This window comes from Macrobrachium rosenbergii, chromosome 43, assembly GCF_040412425.1.
Source record: "Macrobrachium rosenbergii isolate ZJJX-2024 chromosome 43, ASM4041242v1, whole genome shotgun sequence".
Taxonomy (NCBI): domain Eukaryota; kingdom Metazoa; phylum Arthropoda; class Malacostraca; order Decapoda; family Palaemonidae; genus Macrobrachium; species Macrobrachium rosenbergii.
In genome coordinates this window covers 32689364-32711546 of record NC_089783.1, presented here as the reverse complement: position 1 = coordinate 32711546, position 22183 = coordinate 32689364, and the positions used below count along the sequence as shown (strand labels likewise).

At 35.3% G+C, this 22183-nt stretch overlaps 1 protein-coding gene across 1 annotated transcript in view; it reads left to right on the top strand.

Annotated features, from left to right (window-relative positions):
* The window catches only part of LOC136828757 (uncharacterized), a 178923-nt gene extending 156740 nt beyond the window's left edge, over window positions 1-22183 (top strand). Inside the window, exons 2-10 of the mRNA XM_067086973.1 lie at window positions 12840-12908; window positions 13983-14140; window positions 15089-15243; window positions 15418-15572; window positions 17333-17427; window positions 18053-18197; window positions 18511-18715; window positions 18907-19046; window positions 19157-22183. Of these exons, the coding sequence (XP_066943074.1) occupies window positions 12840-12908; window positions 13983-14140; window positions 15089-15243; window positions 15418-15572; window positions 17333-17427; window positions 18053-18197; window positions 18511-18715; window positions 18907-19046; window positions 19157-19239 (1205 nt within the window). The 3' untranslated portion in view covers window positions 19240-22183. The remainder of the gene's footprint in view (window positions 1-12839; window positions 12909-13982; window positions 14141-15088; window positions 15244-15417; window positions 15573-17332; window positions 17428-18052; window positions 18198-18510; window positions 18716-18906; window positions 19047-19156) is intronic.

Here is a 22183-nt window from a genome sequence, read left to right as displayed (position 1 = left end):
TAATAATAATAATAATGAAATTTCATTATTCCCAACCTTAAAAATTAATTCATCTTTTACAAAAATATGCTTAGGTGACGAAGGCATTTGTTAGATTTTGCAGTTAAATCTTGTCGAACTGTAGTAAACCAAATATAGACTAGGTTGTGTGTTGAAAACATTGATTTTAAAGCTATATTAAACCAAGTAAAGAGTAGATTGTGTCTTTAAAGCATTAATTTTAACTGTATATTTTATGTAGAGTAGTGTGACTACTGGTTAGCCTGGGATTACGGAAGCAATACTGTATATAGAGAGGTACTCTCTTAATTCTGTGGAGGCTATACAGATGATTAAACCTTCTCCCATATGTACACTCAAGTTTCTGTTGATCTGTATAATCGCAAAGATTCCAATTTTAGTTTGGCTTTATTTTGTTAATCCTCCATTAGCCATTTTGAAGCACGCGGTTTCTTTGACATGTCTGAATACACTTTATGAATCACCTAATCAGTTGTAACTTTTTATTCGGTTCATCCCAAGCTTGTTTTGGTGAAATAAATCATGAACTACGACGCTTAGTTCTACGGTCAAGGCGTAAATTTTTTTTAGACCCCATACATAGACGCAATACCTTTCTGTAACTACGGCATATCAGTAATAGTGTACGTTGGTTTAATCTTGTCTTCAGGGAAAAATGACTTAACGGCAAGTGGCATACCGAGGTAAGATAAATGTGAAAAGAATGCCTAATTCCCTAATCGTCACGGAATTATGGAAAAATATAATTTAACGTAATGTGTAAAGAAAGTTTTACATCTGTGACTGAAACTGTCAGTGTTAATCATCATTGTGGCAACGTTAGTGTTAGTAATAAAAAGTAAGTAAATACATTTGAATGAAAGCTGCAAATCTAAAAGAATGGAATGCCTAAAAAAAAAAATAATAATTGAGAATTCATTTGCGATCATCGCAGTGTTTTCAAATATGACTTGACCCTTTCCTTTTCAGTTTTTTCTATCATTCGTTTGGACTTTTACAGAACGCTGTCTTACGAACTAAGCGTTAACACAGGAAAGCCCTAGCAGCCGCTTTTTTTCATCTGTATCTACATAAGCTGGTTTGGGTTTGCACTTATATGGATGTTTGCGTGATTTACGCACGTGTACATTATATATATATATATATATATATATATATATATATATATATATATATATATATATATATATATATATATATATATATATATATATATATATATATATATGATTTATATATATAAATATATATATATATATAGTAGTGGGAAATATACACACTATAATAATATATATATATTATGTATATATATACACACACAAACAGTTAAATTTCTACGAACATATTGATTTAACTGACAGGTTTTAAAGCTTGCGCAGTGGGAAAAGACATTTGACTTAAAAATAAACGAGTAAAATATACAGCCTGAGTACATGTAACACCTGGTGGGTGACAGTGTTAAATGATTATCCAGAACTGTCATGCTCTTGTGTTTCTCTTCCTAAGTACGAGTGAGTCTTGGAAGCCCCTTGATTTGGTAAGATTTCTGAAGATTCCGTATTGAAATGCAGATAAGACACAATGAATTACATTGGAGGAACAAATCCACACTTATGTATGGGTACATATATTTAAAAGTAAAAATCTACAGATTCCCGAAAGCTCTCTACTCTGTAGAGGTGTACTTTTAAGTATATGTACCCAAGGCCCTGTAAATATATTGTGAGTATATTTAAAGGACCTTGTATGTACCCATGCATAACTGTGGATTTGTTTCTCCATTTCAAGACTTTCAAGACTCATGCTACTATGAATATTTTTTTAAATAAATGACATTGTTTAATGGTCGAATTGATTCTGCTTCATTCTATGCCGTTTTATGATGTTCGAGAAGCGTTGCAATGTGATAGTCTTTGTAGCCGTAGATTTACGGGACGTGTTGCAACTTATCCCTAATCAATAGCTGTATGATTTGAATATCCTTTCGCATGCGGAGAATTTTTCGTACCCTTGCTTTATTGACAGTAGTTAGTTTGCGTTGACGTCATTTTGTGGTACGTATTTGGTACGCTTGTCTACCTTATATAGAGAGAGGAACGGACATCTCTTTCTCAGTGTTATGACAGCTTTCTGTCCCTGAGAGTTGTTTTTGTCCTCTTTGTGCCTTTGGTGGAATTAAGATCGAGAGAAACTTAGTAGAAGTGATATTTTGCTTGCCTTTTTCGTCTGTGTTGTTATTTCCTCTTCAAAGAATGAGTTTATTTTAGTCCCTGTTGAAAATCAGTGTGGTATGATCGGTATTCGAGGAACAACATGAAGTCCAAAAATCGTCGTTCAGGTAAATATTTTGAGCGTTATTGTAACTATGGATGCTTGATGATAAAAAAAATGGGTGATTCCCCTTTCTCTCTCTCTCTCTCTCTCTCTCTCTCTCTCTCTCTCTCTCTCTCTCTCTCTCTCTCTCTCTCCAGACACACATATGTGTGTATATATATGTATGTATATATGTGTATGTATGTATATATATATGTGCATATGTATATACACATGTATATATATATGTATAGGGTTTTTTCAGTCAAAGGTGAACCTCAAACGCCTTATAAGAAAAAAATGAACAGCAACAGCTGTGTGGTGCGCTTAACGCAGAAGGTTCATCAGCAACGCGTTGATCTCCCCCCTCCTCCTCCCCCTCCTCCACCATCCCCTCGACAGTCCCCTTCATTACTCAACAGGCCCCGCCTCCCCTGACCCTGAACACACCATCCATGCACTACTTTGATATTAATTAGACCCTCCGTTCCGGCACTCGGCCCTCCAATTGACCAAATACTCTCTAGGTCCCCCCTCTCCATTCTCCCAGCAGCCTTGAATTATTCGCTATTTTCACCAGCCAGTAGTCCACCTTTCTCTGCACGTCATCAAACTTTCTTCTGTGTTTACTTTTTATCACACCCTTGCGTCTACCTGCGTAGCTAGTGCTTTCAACACTGATAGTATGGGGACACTTTTATTGCTATGATGTCCAACTTTTACTTTCGTGTGGTCCCCTCTGTCTCGTTTACATTTAGTAGTTCTTCTAAATACTATCTTTTGATCTACATAGTTTTTTCGGCACCGATGTTCTTCTCTCCAGACTGCAACTTAGTATTTAAATTTTGTTTTCAAGTCCATTTGCCAGATAACATTTTTTTTTTTTTCTAGAACAACATTTCTGTCCCAAATTCTTGCTCAAATTCACCCCCAAACAATTCCTAAACTTGCTATTTTATCTGTCAGATTCTCATAATCTTCCTCTTATTTAACTGCATAATATACTTTTTTCGAAGTCTCAAACAGTGTCCGTTTTGCCCCTCAAAACATGTTATCGTTTCACTGTCTGACATTTCTGTGATTTTTCCTTTTTATGCACGTCTATTGCGTACTGCCGTAGTGACCTCATATTCAAACCTGCTAAAAGTTCCATCAGATCCTACCACTTGTGTGTATGTATTTAAAACTAACCCTGTCTTCACACATACACCTTTCCCCCTCAATACTTCTCGCACTTCTTATGTATTTCTTGTTTGCTTTAGTTTTTTGCCACAGACAATCCATCCTCACTTTTGCTTAACCAAGTAGTGGTCATGTGTCTTATGCCACTCCATAGTTTTAACAAGTATTTCAACAAATTCTTTTTTTTTTTTTTTTACTATTTCCCAATTATACTTTTTTTGAAGACTTTCTTCCAAAGGCGAAACCATTTTAGAAAATAATTTTTAACACACTCTTCATTCAGTACCAACTGCACCACTTCTTAAATCACTCGGTTTTGTAAATGAAAATATAGCTGCGCTTTTTCCACTGAAATCAGCTAAGCACAGAGACAGATTTTCCAAGGAGAGTGACTTTCTAACCAGGACTGTTTCGATTTGAACGATTTCCTCCTTGCCACCCACATTTTTAGTAACTTTATCATATAGCTCTCATATTCATACTTTTTTCATGATTCAGTTTTCTTGACACAAGCCCTATACAGCCTCAAGTGTCTCTTCATCACGCCAAACGCTATTAATTTACCACATCCGTGGGCACACACATATCGCCTTGGTTTTTTTTTAATGGACTGTACCACGAAACCAATCTGCTGCCGGTTGGAAACTCGGACCTAACTTTTCTTGCTGGTGAGGTTATATATCTAACCTCACCAACAAGTATAATAATGTATATGTATATATATATATATATATATATATATATATATATATATATATATATATATATATATATATATATATATATATAATATGTGTATGTATACATACAGTATATATATGTGTGTGTGTGTCTCGAAAGAATGGGTTAGAAAGATAATTGGTTCTTTGTGTAAAAATATAGTAGCAATTAGGCCATGTGCCCATATTATTACTCAGTATACCAGGAAAAGAGTGTTGTTGATTTTGATTGAGAAAGTGAGGTAGATGATAGAAGGATTGATAGAAGAAGAACCGTGTGTATTAGGACAAGGAAGAAGGTGTGTGAATGAAGTGTCTGTAGTGAAACATGTATGGGAGAAAGGGAAAATACTGTACAGGTTGAAAGCTGTGTTTGGCGTACATGGGACTAGATGAACCTTATGATGAAATCAGTAGCAGGAAAATGTGGAGTGTGTTGATAAATGGAAGCATCATGCACTATGATGTTTATTTTGAGTGTTTTTTTTTTTAAGCGGGTCTGACAGAAGGGTATCTTTGACTAGGATTATGTAAGTCAAAAAAAGAAAATTAAACATAGGTAAAAATTTTTAGATGAAAATTGGTTTTAAATGCAGCACTTATTGGGAATAGTGAAAAAAGGTGTAAGAGCTACTGAAAGAATTTAAAAGTGTTTTCAAGAGGAGACTGTATCTTGTGATATGAAGCAAGAGTAAGGCCAAGAGAGCACTGTAAATTGAAACCAAGGTTATGCAGCAGTGAATGTTAATTAATAAGGGAGGTGGAATAATTGGGGTAACTGATTCTTTTAGGTATTCGGGAGTGAATAAAATTGGTGATGGCAGAATGAGAGAAGCGTTGAATCGCAGAATAGGTGAAGGTGATTAAAGAAAGTTAGCTTGTTTGCAAAAGATTAGGAAGAGACTTGTTTATGGGAATTAAAGTAGTCGTGAATGAAGGAAACTTGAGCTAACTCTCCTTTATGGGAGTGAAATGTGGATGGAGAATGTCAAGATATATAAAAAGAGGTTGAAACTGTTAAAATTAATTGTATGCATAATATAAGAAGAATTTAAAAGGTGAGAAATGTGGAAACACGCACGAGAGGTATAAATGTTAACTGGGGTGGTAGGATGGCTTAGATTATGTTGAAGCGGCCTAGTCTGCAGAGTAGAAGTGATCGACGCAGTGTGTAGGGGTTTCGATGTGATGCTGACGATTTTGGTGTTGAGTAGGTGTGATTATATATATGTGTGTGTGTGTAGTGCGTGTTATTTTGATATATGCGGCATTTCTAAATGATGACCTATGTTTGTATGTTGCCCTTCGTCAAGATAAATTAATCAGTGAAAATTGAGGGATAAAATGTTATGTTCATATCGAGAAATATATGGATTGAGCACAAGTGCATCAGTGCGCACCTGATGAGAGAGAGAGAGAGAGAGAGAGAGAGAGAGAGAGAGAGAGAGAGAGAAACACGTGTACAAGGGGGGAAAGTGATATGCTCTGTCAGTATCTATAAATAGAATCGTCGTACATATGACTCGCAAATCCATCCGGGTTTCTGCGTATGAGGTACGGATTATTTACTGCCGTCCTCCAGCAACGTAGATGCTGTCTTATTTGAAGTTTCGTGATGCCTGGGTTCGTTTATTTATTTATTTATTTTTTTATATTGTAATCGTGTTCCACTGCGTCTTTTGTTTCATATAAATTTGATGTAGTCTGGTGTTGGTATCACTGACGTTATAACTCACTCGCTCTCTCTCTCAGAGACAGGACTCACAAGTTCTCCAAACTCTGAAAAGCAAACATAGGAGATAGATGGGATTTTAATATTTTCCGCAGTTTCCTTAGCGGCATTGAAGAGAAAAATTAATCTTCGTATGTCCTTTCACTCACCCAATTAGAGTAAAAAAGTTTTGTTCTCTTGAAGTAAATGGCTCACTTTTCACGTCATCAGACGAAACTTGAAGAGTATTTATCGATAAAATTCTGTCATCAGTAATAAAATAGAACTTCCAGTGGCATTCTTTGATCCGAACAGGCAACTGGCCATTGCTAGACTACTGAAAACGTGAAAATGACAAAGTCCTTTTGCCTCCAGTGCTGAGGATCGTTATTTTAACAAATATAAACATTACAAATATTTTCCAACATGGCATCTCCATCTCTGTAGCGTTAAAATTCTGGAGCGAAAGCTCTATCCTGAATTGGTACCGACCTATCCTATTGACGTCCCTTCTCAGGAAGATCATTTGAGAAAATCAAATGAACTAAGATGCCATGTCAGTGATCATCTCGGCAGTACCAACTCAGGTCCTAGGTCGAAGTTGGTTTATCGTCGTACTCAGTTCACAAGACATCTGGCACTTTCAGTAATTAGTACAAAAATTACCTTATCCATCATACTAGGAGGATCTAAGCTACATGTAGTATTTGATAGAGAGAGATAAACCCATGACAATTGTCTTAGAGAGAGAGAGAGAGAGAGAGAGAATTTAGATAAAAAATTCCTTACTTCTTGTCTTTCATCGGATTTGAAAATGTCATCCAGGTATATTCTTCATGAATGATTACAGAAATGACCAACCAAATGTTATGGTAGATTTCAGATACCTAGAATCTGTTCTGATTTGTAATCGAGTTTAGGACAATAAAAAATGTGTTGTACTTAAGAAGTCGATGGTAAAGTTAGGCAGTCCTGATTCATTTTCGCAGAAAAGTTGAAGGCGTGTAAATCACATTACACGTGTGTATTAAATACGTGGCCGGCGTTGGTATTCTGCGAAGACTTAATTATCGTTAAGAATGCTCATTTTACTGCAAGTAGTCTAGGAATTCTTCAGGTTTTCTCAGTGAAGTCAAATTATATGCATTGTGTCGGTGTATGCATACGTTAGGAAGTAATTAAAAATACTTTTTCATGTATTTGTAATAGTGACTCTTCTACGTATGGAAAGTAAGGTTGTGCTTTTTCATTCTTTCTCATCATGTTTTGTGTGTGTGTGAGAGAGAGAGAGAGAGAGAGAGAGAGAGAGAGTTTGCGAGTTGTATGTGTGTGTGTTACCTACAGGTGTTAAGCAGGTGTGAAACTAGTGGTGTGTCATGTCCTGGTACTAGTTCAGTTACACCGTCAGCCGCCGAACATATAAGAATAAACATTCATGTATTCGAACGTTTTATTTTTTGTTTACGAATTTGTTGATTTTGTGTTTGTCACCAAATATTGTCCTTTCGTATGTTTTCATAAATAGTTTTGGAAAGAGAAAGCGTTAGAAAGTAATGAGTCATCTAATTTCAGGACACTTTTCATTAGAAACTGAAGATCCTGTACTCTTAAGGTATTTTTCAGAAGATTAGGTAAATACTCAACCGATTTTTTTAATAGTGGGTTTAGTTTAGCTTATCCAGACCTCAAGTGTGACATTTCCAGTATAAAAGAAAGAGAATTTTACAGAATGTAAGTGAGCTGTAGGTTGGATGCCTGTGAAATTGAAATAAGGAGAGTGGGTATCTGCAGCGTACCAAGGCTTACCAGGCTATATAATGACTCTGACATTTCTTTATTTTCACGTGGCATTGGGTACTATATTATATTAATATCTTCAGTATATTTGTTGAGTTGTCTTTGTGGTGTGTGTGTGTGTGTGTGTGTGTGTGTATGTATGTGCTGGGGGTGGGTGTTTACGTTGAGTCGTATTTAGTGTAAAAACCACTTGCATTCATGGAAATTCACGTAACTTCACACCTGAGCACCATCACCAGGTTTATCGATTTTCCAAAGAACTGTAAATATAACACTATTATTACTATTCGCACTATCTGTCGCATATGACTCCATAGAACACGTCTCGTGAGTTTAACATATGATTCATTTTTCCCTCAAGAGGAAACCGTTTTTTTTTTTCAAACATTTTATTATCGTGTACCTTAATGTTAAGACATGATCTTATGATGTCCTGGTTTTGCTTTTGTTTATTTCGTGAGTGATATACTCTGACCACCAGTAAGACACGTTGAATATTTGACGAAAGCTTGCGTGCATGACTGCATAGATTCGTCATCCACCCCTGTCGTTAGCACTGGGCTGTTATTAATAATCTTGATTGGCCAAGACGTATCAGGCAATCAGGGAATCTAGATAGCAGATCTCATGAGAAGACTCCGATAGACGCTGCACCTGCCGGAGGTCCATATATATTAATGAGCCCTCGGAATTTAGATGGTCGTCATATCAAGGTTAGATCAAAGATAGGAAGGAAGAGGAGGAGGCTCTCTGTCATACATAGAAGAGGGCTTTCAAAGTTACGAGGTCAGATATTGAATAAGGGCCCGGCCACATTTACACGAACTGTCTTCTACTGCTTAAGCCTTATTGTATAGTTAGTTTTTTTTTTTTTTTATTAAATACGATTAATTTCATGTACCGTCAGATTAATGGGAGCTGAATGCGCATTAGCACTCGCTCTGTGTATGTGTGTGTGTGTGTGTGTGTGTGTGTGTGTGTGTGTGTGTGTGTGTGTGTGTGTGAGCACACGAATAAGCCAGCACTGGCCGGTGTATAGTTTGCCACGCACTTGGGTACGAAAATTAATGTGGTGTAAATATATCACTGGCACCCCTAGGAAGAAGTGAATTTTGTTTTTTAAATGTGCGACGGCAGTTTTGATTATATTTCTCTCTCTCTCTCTCTCTCTCTCTCTCTCTCTCTCTCTCTCTCTCTCTCTCTCTCTCTCTCTCTCTCCTTCTTCTTCTTCTTCTTCTTCTTCTTCTTCTTCTTCTTCTTCTTCTTCTTCTTCTTCTTCTGTGTTAATGTTCCCTCAGTGCTTCCTTTTGCTCATATGTGAGTGTAGCTGGTGAAAACGAAAGGCTGCCAAGTGATCCCGTGAGCTTCCGAGAACTAGAGAGAGAGAGAGAGAGAGAGAGAGAGAATCATATTTTACACCCGGCATGCCTGTCTACCTTCTGACGTCATGAAGACAGATTTCCGAAGGTGCAGCTAATTCGCTCAATTAAGAGACTCTCACACTCTTTATTGTTGATTGTCGTTTGTATTAAAATATAAATAAAACCAAGTGAGTTATGATCTTCACAAACAAGTAACTCCATAATTATGAGAGAGAGAGAGAGAGAGAGAGAGGAGCTTGAATGGCTGACAAAGGAAGAGCCATGCTCTGAAGGGAGTTTCTCATAAGGCTCTACTCTAAGTGCGCGTCTTTTTGGATGGTGCTACTTGATGCGTGTACAAACCCGTGAAATATATAACATACCTACCGCAGGTGCTCTTACTCCTCCTCCTCCCTCCTCCTCTTCATTTTTGTCGTATTTTTAATTGAACTCTCTTAAAATTATAAGCGTCGCTCCCGATTTGAACTTCAAGGAAGTCTTAGGTTTATAAAGTACTTGAAAGGTATTTTTCTGCATGCTGTTTATACTCACAAGTTTCATGTATGATTGATTTGGCAAGTTTCAGAATGCTGCTCTTTCAAGTGACGATTTCTTCATGTCAATACCGAACTTTTTGTATTTTATTTTGAGGCCCATACAGAACTTTGTCTTTTATTTATCCATCAGTACATAACATACACTGCTTTATTTTGATGTCATTACAGAACTCAGTCTCTCATATTTTGACATTAACACAGAACTTTTATTTTTACTTCAGTACAGAACCTTACTCAATTATTGTGACGTCAGTACAGAATCTACTCTTATTTTTAGTGTCATTACAGAACTTGCAGTACAGAACCTTACTCAATTATTTTGACGTCAGTACAGAATCTACTCTTATTTTTAGTGTCATTACAGAACTTGATATCTTAATTTGACGTCATTACAGAACATACTCTTATTTTAACGTAAATTCAGAACCTGCTGTATTTTATTTTCGTGTCATTACAGAAGTTACTAATTTATTTTTACTGCAATACGGATGTCAGTTCAGAAGTTAACACACTCACTTAAACTGACGTCAATGCAGAGCTTAAGAGCTCCAATGTTTTGACGTCTGTACAGAATTAACTTTATTTTTATTTTGTATGAAATCGTCGGAATCCCTTTTTGTACAGCGTTCAATCTAATGACGTATTACTTACTTTCCTTACCCCTTTGCCATTCCTTACCCTCTTCTGCTACCCTAGTGTTGGAAAGGCTCCTTCACGTGAATCTATTCAGCATCCTTATTTTACTCTCTCTCTCTCTCTCTCTCTCTCTCTCTCTCTCTCTCTCTCTCTCTCTCTCTCTCTCTCTCTCTGTGTGTGTGTGTGTCTGACAGGGGTCTTTTGAAATCTCCCAGTACGAAATCATGACGGTAATAGTAATTTGCAAATTGTCGTGATGAGTTTCCCATATTTTCCTATATTGACATTACTATATTATGACTGATACAACAATCAGCATACTAATCGTTATTGTTTTATTGTGGCAACAGTTCCAATACCATTAGAGCTGACACCCATCATTTGACACAGTGATCCTTAGTTTTTTTTAACAGAGAGGAAAAAATTCTGCTTCTTGAGCATAGAATGCAGAAGGCAGGCACCAGTTAGCTTGACTCCGTTTAAGTATGTTGCTATCAGTGCACCTCAACGCGGTGCACTGTAGGTATTGCTAAAGGGGTTTTACAGCGCCTTCAACCCCGAGATGCCTACACCCGTTTTTTTTAGTTTTTTGCTTGACTTCCATTCCCGTTTCTTGTCTTCAATCCTGCTGCCCAACCTCGCTAACTATTACTTCATTGTGCAGGTGTGGGGTTTTCTCCCAGTTCCACTTTTAAATCTCTCTGCTTCTTCTCCTTCATTTTCTGGATCTCATCTTGCTGTCCAACCACCCCAGCTCTCTCTTTTTAGCTGTTTTAAGTGCTGAATTAGCTACAAAGAAGGATTACAGAAGAATATATGATTTGTATCAGCAAACATTCCTCTGTCTAGGGGCCCGAGAGCAGTATGACTTTGTGACACGAAACGACTCGAGGTCCTGTAGAATTTCCCGAGAGGCTGTCACGGAGAAGGCGTCTATGTTTAACTTAAAATTTTGTTTTTTGCATTTGTTACCGGAACTCTTATTAGTTTTGATTTTTTGTACGGTTATATTTAGAAATATAATATATATATATACATAAATGTACTATATATATATATATATATATATACTATATATATATATATATATATATATATATATATATATATATATATATATATATATATATATATATATATATATACTATAACTACTATTATTATTATAGTGGCAATTACCGTAGCAACCTCAAAATGGTGGTAAGAAAAAAGACATGCATACTATATATGTATATATATACATATACATACATAGTATATAATATGGTGTGTGTTTTTATTTAGTGTAATACAGGTAACTTTTGTTAACTAACTGTATAGAAGAAAAACCAGGGCATTTGTACGCCGAGGACCCCGCATTGGTAATGAGGGTAACTGCTCACTCTAACGGTTTCGAGCAAATGCCTAACCTATGTTCCCCTTACCCTGTTCCCCTGACCTTCCTACTCCCATAGTTGACCTTTCACCTATGAGACCAACCGGGAAGGGGAAAAAAAGCATTTAAAGACAATTCGAGCGGCAACTTCCTCACTCTTTCCCACCCTCGTCTTACACCTTCCCACGTACCTCATAAATTTTTCGCCTGCTCTCTTCTGTGTCCCACGACTGATTATAACTGTTGCTGGTTGCAGTGACCTACTAACTCAGCCCAAGAGTCAGTCACTTTGGAGCTTCCGAGGCAATTGATACCGTCGTCCATTCGAGCATGGAACGAAATGTGTTCGTGGTGGACAGTATAATCCTTTATTTTCAAACATTAGTGGAAACAGTGATGACATAAACGAGAAGCAAACTTAGAAACCTCTGGCCCTTTTCCTCTACTGCCTCTGATGCTGATATTTTGCCTTCACCATTCTCGTACTCCATTCGTAAATTTCCAGGTTAGGCTTAGCCACATTAGGCAACACACGCTCGTTCAGATGCTTAAAATGTATTGTGGGCTAATGTATTTCCCTAGGCATCTCTCTCTCTCTCTCTCTCTCTCTCTCTCTCTCTCTCTCTCTCTCTCTCTCTCTCTCTCTCTCTCTCTCTCTCTCTCTCTCTCTCTCTCTCTCTCTCACTTATTGTATCTTTGATAGAAATAAAGGTTTGGAATTTGGGTTGAATTAGTAGTTTTCCAGCTAGAGTTTTGTATATTATTTTCATTGTACTTTTATTCACATAAGAAAATATGATATATTCCTAAACAATAGGCGTGAGATTACTTCAGTTCAGTGAAAGTTATTCTAGGTTCTTTTTTTCATTTTTTCGTTTCCTGTGGATATATTTTGGATTTATAGAAATCTCCATTTTAATAGCTACTTGTAAGTCTCAGTATTATTTATATTATTTATTGAGCACATGCCCTTAAAACCCTAGGTACCCATTAAGTTTACAAAGAAAGCAAAGAAAGTGTTTTTCTAAATTTACAATTTTTCGAATATAAATAATAATTCTTGAAATATACTGATGAATTTTATGGTGACTTAAAATAATTTTCTTAGTTAGGTTTTGTGTTTAATGTCTTACTGAAAGATCCTAATCCTTTCTTTTTCATTTCCAGTAACTACCCCACATCCACCCGAGAGACCTTGGATCCGTTTAGTGGAGTCTGATTTAACCAAGCCGTCATGTGAGTAAACATCCTTCATGATCGTCTTTGACTTTTATGCTTTGGGTTTTCCTCCTACGGGAGGAGGCGCGTAATGAATTCGCCTTTTTTCAGTCTTTCCGGTCTGAATTTCACTATGGTCGAGGTCTTCATCTATCTGTCCTCTTCTTCCATGCATGATTTCCTGGACTTCCTGATTAGTAATCGTCGTTCTATCCATATTTACACTATTTCTTAGTGTGACTACTACTATTTCATTTCTCATCACACTCCTCAACCTTCCTTCCCAATCTGTTCTCCAGTGTCTGGACACAGCATCTCTCGTCCCAACACACTTAAACTTCAGTCTCGGCATTTTGTGGCCGCATCTCTTTAAAATCTCTTCCATTTTCCATGTAAAGACCCATGTCACAATTTTCTAAATTTAAGCATTTATCTTCTGTCTTCCTTCAACATTTCTGCTTTCATTGTAGACTTATCAGTCTTACTCCATACTTTTCACGCTGTTCACTTCCATTTCTTATGCTATTACCACCATACGTTTTCTGTTCATCTTGTCCCATTTCTTTTGTGGTATTTTCACAAATTGTGACAAGCATATGAATGACCGATTTTCCTGCTTCGTTTGGCAAATTGATTATCCCAGATGGGTCGGGATCTTCACTATTTTTCATCAAGCCACAGTTCTAACATCTTTAGACGTCACATTGTTCACTTCCTCTTAGTCTCTCACTCATTTTTCAATATTGTCAGTTATTTTGGCACTCTGCTTATTCAGTATATTTTCGAAGTAGTATCTCAGGTATTCCATTACTCCTTTGTCATCTGTTATAAATTTGATCCATTTGACATCTTTTTTCGTTTACCTCTTTCATATTGTTATACCATATACTTTCATTCGTCATTCTGTGTTAAGATTCTGATTCCATTAAATAAAAATGATAAAATTTGGATTTGATGAGAACAGTTAGTATTGGCATGTTTGTTGCATTATCAAAAGTATATATTTCCCGACTTTTCCTTTATTTAATATCAGTCATTCATTTTGAATGTTTTGGACATACTTCATGCTAACGAAGACGTGTTGTTTTCCAGGTATATTCACTGTTATGTGTTATAATGTATTGTGTGACAAGTACGCTACGCGGCAAATGTACGGTTACTGTCCGTCATGGGCGTTAGAGTGGGAATATAGAAAGAAAGGAATCATGGACGAAATAAAACACTATATGGCTGATATCATAACACTTCAGGTAAGAGATAGTATTTTAGTCTAAGTAGGTACTGTACTTTCACTAGTAGGGGTGGTGTCCAAGTATCCAGAGCAAATTTTGTTGGCTAGACGAGGGCGCTTGGCATCTGTATACTCAGTTATGATTTGCTCAGTTGACTGGTGCATCCATGTCGCTATTTTTTGGGCACAGGAGTTCGTCGATTGTCCCGTAGCCTTAGTTCATTGGCATTCCACAGTCTAGGTTTGATTCCTCTTGTTTGAGCCTACATTCAAAATTCGTTTCCCTTTGTATGTTTTATTTTGTATAGTTAATGTTAATTCATTTTTACTGATATTTGTAGGTAATTAATTATTACTTCTTGTTCATATGCATTCAAACACACACACACACACACACACACACATATATATATATATATATATATATATATATATAATAACAAAGGCAAGAGTTTATTATATATATATATATATATATATATATATATATATATATATATATATATATATATATATATATATATATATATTGCATGTTATACATTATATATATATATATATATAATATATATATATATATATATATATAATATATATATATATATATAATATATATATATATATATATATATATATATATATATATATATATATATATATATATATATATATATATATATATATATATATATATATATATCTTGCCTTTGTTATGTATGGGCAGTTTTTACATAGTACTGACATTGTTTCGTAGAGGGTTATAATGTAAATTACAGAGAATGTTTACCTTTTTTTTATAATTGTGTGCTTATTTTGAGGAATATAACAGTAATAATAATCCATTTTAGATGTACATATTAAATCCATTTATATAGTATGGTAAATATTTAGTTTTGATTTTATCCTACTTTTTGGAAACTTTCCTCCCAATTTGTGGTGAAAAATGCTCATGACTGTTTCTTCACAGGAAGTGGAAACCGACCAGTTCTACAATTTCTTCTTGCCAGAACTTAAAAACGAGGGATATGAAGGGATATTCTCTCCCAAGTCCCGTGCAAAGCACATGACAGAAAACGAGAGGAAATATGTTGATGGTTGTGCCATTTTCTGGAGAACAAACAAGTAAGTACCAATTTTCCATCCATGAAAGTACTTAGCATTACAAAAAGGAAATAAATAACTAACTACTACAGTAGTACAAGCCAAATACAGTAGTGCCAAATATTCCTTTGAACATACTTCACATGACAATCTTAAAATTGACAATACACACATTAATTTTTGTTTACCTTGTAGGTTTGCCCTGGTTAAAGAGCGCTTAATAGAATTTAACCAACTTGCGATGGCCAATCATGACGGTTCAGAGGATATGCTGAACCGCGTAATGACAAAGGACAACATCGGTCTTGCGGCTTTACTAGAAACAAAAGAAGCAGCCTGGGAAAACTCTGGTATGTCTAATATTAGTACTGTCTAAATTTGTTCTGCAACAGAAGCTTGCTGCATAAATACACTGGCACATTTGATTTCCAGCAGTAAACTTTGTGAAACTCAAAAATATACAGCATCAAAAGAACCGTAATTAACCTATATTCTTGTGTATCAACCGGTCTCGTATATGTGACCCTCAAAACATGATTTTCATTCCATGTATCGTGCGAGTTGCATTTTCAGTAGGTTACACAAGGCTGTGCTTAATGTGAGTGTTTCATTTCAGTAAGTTATAGTAGGCTAGGCTTCTTATGCCTGTCTCAGTTTCGGTAGGTTCCTTTGATAATGCAAATTACATTTGAGTAATAGGCTCAGAAGCTAAAGTTCAGTAGGTTAAATGCAGATCGTCAAATATTTACCCCGGCTTACGAAATTTTCTGTTTCTCATAATTAATTAGTATTTTCTTATAATTAATAGCTACTTAGTATTTTATGCAAAACACTGGCGCAAACAATAGCAGGTACTGACGTAAACAAACGAATTGTAAAACATCCGTTTGGTGAAGTTATTTGTCGTTCTCTTTGGTAGTGGCTTCCATAAATAAAAATATACATTTTTCTTCGTCCTCCACACAGTGTAGAAGGAAGTAAGAAGGAAATACCACTAAATTTAAGCTGCAGGTTATAGCTGCTTGAGGCTGTAATACAACGAACAATGTGTAAGATGAGGAACTTTTAGAAATAGGCATAAACGACGTCCAAAACTTGCGTAATCACACCTTCACTTTTAAAATTTTCTGAAATAATGTAATCTCCACTTTTAAAACCCAGCTTTGTTAATTTACAAGTAAAATGTATCCGAATTATGTTTTGTCTAGCAACTAATGCCAATGAAGATGTCGGTAGTACTCGGTCAGCTGATTTTGTAAATGTTATTAAATGCAAATGGCGCATGATCACAATGTTTATATTCTTTAATACAATAATAATACATGCTGTAACCGGATTCAGTAAGCAAAACAAGTTTTATTATAATCATTATTATAAATATTGCATGCTGTTTGACTTTTGCAAACATAATTTCGGTTTATAGTGTAAGGATGGGATAGAGTGACATACTGACTGGGTGTTGTCTTGTTTATTGGTGGTTCCTTACTGAATGAATGTACAGAATCTTCGAAATTGTTATTGGCTGGTGCGAGCCGCAAAGTAGTATCAACACACAGACAGGGCTTGGCATCTTCACAAACAGAAACATACATACAGTTTGATACAGAAGATTCGGTGGAACATTGAGTACATGATTAGAATGCTTGCATGGCAATGCAAGTAGTGATGATTGTACACAAATCGAGACAATAATGGTTAGATGGTTAGGGAGAAACAGACGGAAATATTGTATGGTAGAAGTTGCATTCCTTGAGAGAGAGAAAACAGGATACTCTTGTTTTTGTCTTGATCCCTCCGATGGATGACGCGCACACGTGCTCAAAAGAGACCGCGATCGGCGCGATGCGGTCTTTTACAATAGCACTTTTTGGTTTTTAGAAGTACCGGTAAGAGATTGTAAAGCTTATATATATATACAGTATATATATATTATATATATATGTGTGTGTGTGTGTGTGTGTGTGTGTGTGTGTGTGTAAAAATTGGTTTTAAGAAATGAGATTGCGTTAGTTTCACACAAACTTGTTAATTTTTTGTGTGATAATAATTTTAGAATTACTTAGCCATAAGGCCATAAGTAAATGCTCCTTCTGACAATTGCTTTTTCCAGTTCTACCAGACAAGTCCCAGATCAACCAACACATCCTTGTCTGTACAGCACACATCCATTGGGACCCTGAGTTTAGAGACGTAAAACTTATTCAGGTAATTAGTATAATGAAATATCTTCCCATAGTACTGAATTTTTTCATTTAGTTTGAATTAACAATACAAGTATCATTTCAAGTAATAAATAGTGAATCATACTGAATTGGCTTTATGAAAATATTTTAATGTCAGTAGTGTTTTCTTCAGTTAACCTTTGTACTGTATTTCCACATTCAACAGTTTACTGGGCTAGCTTTCATGCACTCCCAATCCTTGTTACTTTATAGAGTGCAGAGGCTTATTGATGCCCATAATAGATTTTCAGAGTTGTCAGGAATGTTAGGCTCTTAGCTCTTCATAAAAAAAATTGTAATAACCCAATTTTGCAATATAAGAGAAACTACAGTAGGTATAAATTGACAAAGGATTCCATGTGTAACAGAAGTCCAATTTGTGTGGTTGAATTTTAATAATACTCTCATGTTCTTCTAAGTTGGGTGAGTGTAACTAATTTTTAATATGAATTAACATTGTACATGAAAATTACCTAATTAGATTAGTGCGTAAAAATTACACGTAGATTACTTAATGTGGTAAATTGTGAAAAGCAATATTTTTTATTAGTTTAATGTGCTGTTTAATGCAGTGTCACCCAGTGTGTCTAATGAGTTTGATTTTTCAGACAATAATGCTGATGAGTGAGATACGTCAAATAATCACTCAGATAGTTGAGGAATTCCAACATCGAACCAGGTCTGGCAGGAAATTGGACCCTAATGCCATTCAGTTACTGCTGTGCGGTGACTTAAATTCTTTACCTGAATCTGGTGATTATCAGTTTTCCTTTTTTTAAGTTTTTCATTTACATGTCTTGGTTCATATACTGTGACAGCAGCTGAGACCAAATATAGTACAGTGTATTTAAATTAAACAGAGTTCTTTGTTGCACATATTTTGAGTTGGAGCTTTGTTTTATAGCAAACCTTAGTAGGCAGATTTTACTTGATACCTGTGGATCAATTTGCAATATATACTGTAGTGTAAGATGTTATGTTAATAAGACCCTGGTAAAGGTTTACAGCAATGTGCTATATATTTCTGTATGAAGTTTTCAAGCCATTAATGGTAGCTATTATGCAGGTGTGGTGGAATTCCTAACAAAAGGGAATGTTTCAATGGACCATGAAGACTTCAAAGGGTTTGGTTATAAGACTTGTCTCCAGAAAATAGCCATGGCCAATGCATCTAACCCTTCTTTAGTAAATACAAACTCCAACATCTACACTCACTCGTTTAGATTATCTGCAGCATATGATTTTTCCATCATGGCATACACAAATTATACGTAAGTTAGAAATATTACTTTTTCGTATTTTGCTTAATTGGATTATTTGTATAAGTATAGTGTGTTGTACATTTGTTTTTTCTCAAAATAAGATTTTCTTTCAAATTACTTTTATATTTTTAGGCTAGTTTGTTAGTTTGTACAGTATTGTCCGTCAGCTTTTAAAATTAATAAATTTTCTCTTAAAACAGGTATGATTTTAAAGGAATCATAGACTACATCTTCCACAATTCTGACACAATGACAGCCCTAGGTGTCCTGGGCCCAATCGACCCAGAATGGTTTAGGGAGAATAAGGTTATGGGATGTCCTCACCCCCACATCCCATCAGGTAAAATTATATCACTAAATAAATTTACATGGGATATTGTTGAGCAGTATCATTCATATATCTAAACACATATTCAGTTATTTATAGAAATATTGTATTTTTTACTTCAGATCATTTCCCACTTCTGGTGCAGCTGGAGATGCGTCCTGCACCATCAACTCTAAACCACCCTAATGGCCTCCTTCACCGGTAGCTTGGGCATTAGACTTATCTGAATTGGACGTCACTTTCTCCACATGTGACATAATGTGGACAGATATAAATGACGTGGTAGAAATCGCTGTGTCCAACCCTCAGGTCTCAAGTGTGGAGTTCATTTGGTACAGTAATCAAGTGTTTGGGCAAATCTTTATTTATTGGTTTCGAACTTCCTTACTGGGTTCTTTTTTTATCCTCAATCATGAAAATATGGCAACCAATTTTCTTGGTCTAAAAACTTCACAGGGCCCATAAAGCTGTGTCTATTGTGTGCAGCAGTTGCCCTTACACCTGCCACACCAATGAGGCCTTGTTCATTGTGTTTTATGAGGAGAGCTCACACGTGTGAGATCAGTGGCACTCGAAAAGATTTTAGTCTCTAACTGACCTAAAATTAGTTTGAAAGACACGCGAGATTTAGGCTTAAGGAGTTATTTTGGTGTGCATTGGGAAATGATATTTCTGTACAAAATTTAGCTAATATTTAGGACAGTTTTTAATAAGGGGGTATAATGCAAGAAAAGGTTCTATTATTCTTGTTTGGCTTCCAAGTATTTGCTCTGGCAATCACTAGAGCTCTAGCCAACTCGATCTCACTGTGTTTTGGTGGGCCCCAGCATTCCTTGCGATTGAACTATGGTCCTTTTCCCCTTCTTTTATCATCAGCCTTTGATATATTTTATTCAAACTTTCCCGATTCTCATGTAATAGAACTTCATTAAAGCCTTGTATATTAAAGGTTGTACTTTTTTATGGCAAGCATTGTTAATGTAATGCTGAGTACAGCATATCCTTTAATGGTCTATACAGATTTTTTATTGAATGATAATCTTGCTGAGACCATTATCTATCTAAGTCAATGTACATATTTTTAGGAATGTATTCAATGAAACATTATTCTGTTAAATTTTGAATCAGAAGTTTTTACTTGGCAGCGTGCAAAGATTTCCTTGTAAATGATGGCCAATTGTAACATTAGTCCTTGTTTTCCTCCTCTGAAATACAAAATCTTCTCTTTAACAAGACATTGGAGGTGTCTCACCGTATTTCTTCCTTACAAAGCTATAAACCTGGAAAGACTACTCTCAGAATTATTCATCACTTACTGAAACAAATCCATTTTCATGAATCAAAGTCATCATTTAACAAGAACAGTGTTATCCCAGAACTGTATACTGTATACAGAAATTTGCAGATTATAAGATTATTAATTTATAAATTTATAATATTTCACCAAGATTTTTCAATATGTTGATTTAGGTAGATATTGGAAGAAGTTGAAATAATGAAAATTAAGATACTATACAGTTGCCAGCAAAATTAAAAATATTAGTTATATTTTGTTTGAGCCAGTTCTATTCAACCAACTTGAAGTTAGTGTCATATATTCCTCAAAATTCATAGACCCATATTTATTTATTATAAACCTTTCTACATGTGAGAAATCAGCAAAGCAGTTGTTAATGTATTTTCTTCTCTTGGGCTGCTCCTCATTTTTAAAATCATCTGAAACACACCCAGCTGATCATTTAAAGCATAGGACATCTAGCATTCTCTACTACTTTGTTGCTATTCTGTTAACACTATAATTATTAGGTATTTGTAGTGGAGTGTGTGTGAGTGTTTGTGTGAGTGTGTGTGTGTGTGTGTGAGTGTGTGTGTGTGACCTGGGGTAGGTTGCTGTGCACATAGGAGGACACACGGTGATAGTTTGGGGAAATGAGTGTCATGCAGAAACAGTCATGGTTGGTCTTTTTAAGTATATAATGTTACTGAATGTTTCTTAATTAGATTTACTTGTCAAATATAAGTGAAAGGAAAACTCTTTATTTAAACAGTATTTGATAAGCAATACATATCTAACAGTAGATATATGTCTTGTATTTTGGAATTAGGAATGTTAAGTCACGTACTGGTAGTAATCGATTTTCCTTCATTGTTTTTAGGAAGTAACAGGACACATATCTTAAAAGGTCCTAGCCATGGCTGTTAAATTTCTTTTAAATCTTTCCATTTAATGGGATCTCATCTTAATTCTTTTTAATAACTGCATGTGTTTCACAAATCTGCATGACACTAGAAAGAATTCAAGAGTAAAAGAATATACAGTAATTGTACAATATTGGACCAGGCCAACTGCAAAACTTAACAGTTGTGCATTTGGCTTAGTATAGCAAACTGTCAGGCTTTGCTTGTTTCCATTCATTTTGAATGTGATATAATTCTTAGTGTTTATCTTCCCTTTAGCAGTCGGTCTAAACAGTTTTTGTTTTGTTTTGATTTTTTTGGAAAATGAACCTGGTTCATGGCTATTGTATGTCACAGATTAGCAAATGAATACCGTGCTAACACAACTGCAGTTCGGAGGATTGATAGCAATGGTTATGCTGTTGTAGAAAGGGACATAACCTGGCAAAACTATTTACTAATAGTATAATACATTTGTGAAATGGCCATTTACTGACTCCAGAAATGTGATCTGAGGCGCATTAGGTAAGAAGTATGGCAGATGTGTAAATTTCAGTTGCATGTACTTTCATAACTTAGTAATTTTCTGCTTGGGCAAAATTTTAGCCAAAGCAAATTATACTTTAAATATTTGTCGATATTGTTTAGATATAAGACTTAAATGAACTCAGGAATTGGCAGTGAAAAGTATAAAAAGGCAATACTGTATTTGTATTGTTGTGGTAAAGCCTTATTGGGTAATCCACATCCACAGAATAACGTGACAGTAATAAAGTCATATAAATTTGTGATGATATTAATTGATATAGATCATAAACCAAAATGTTAAAGTGGATTGTTTTAGAATTGGTGTAAAATAAAAATTCAAAAGGGTCTATGCTGTTTCAGCATTTTTTTTTTATTCATATGTTACTTTCATTGCCTTTTCATATTCAGTTTTAGGTAATAAATTGAATAAATTTTTAAAAGTA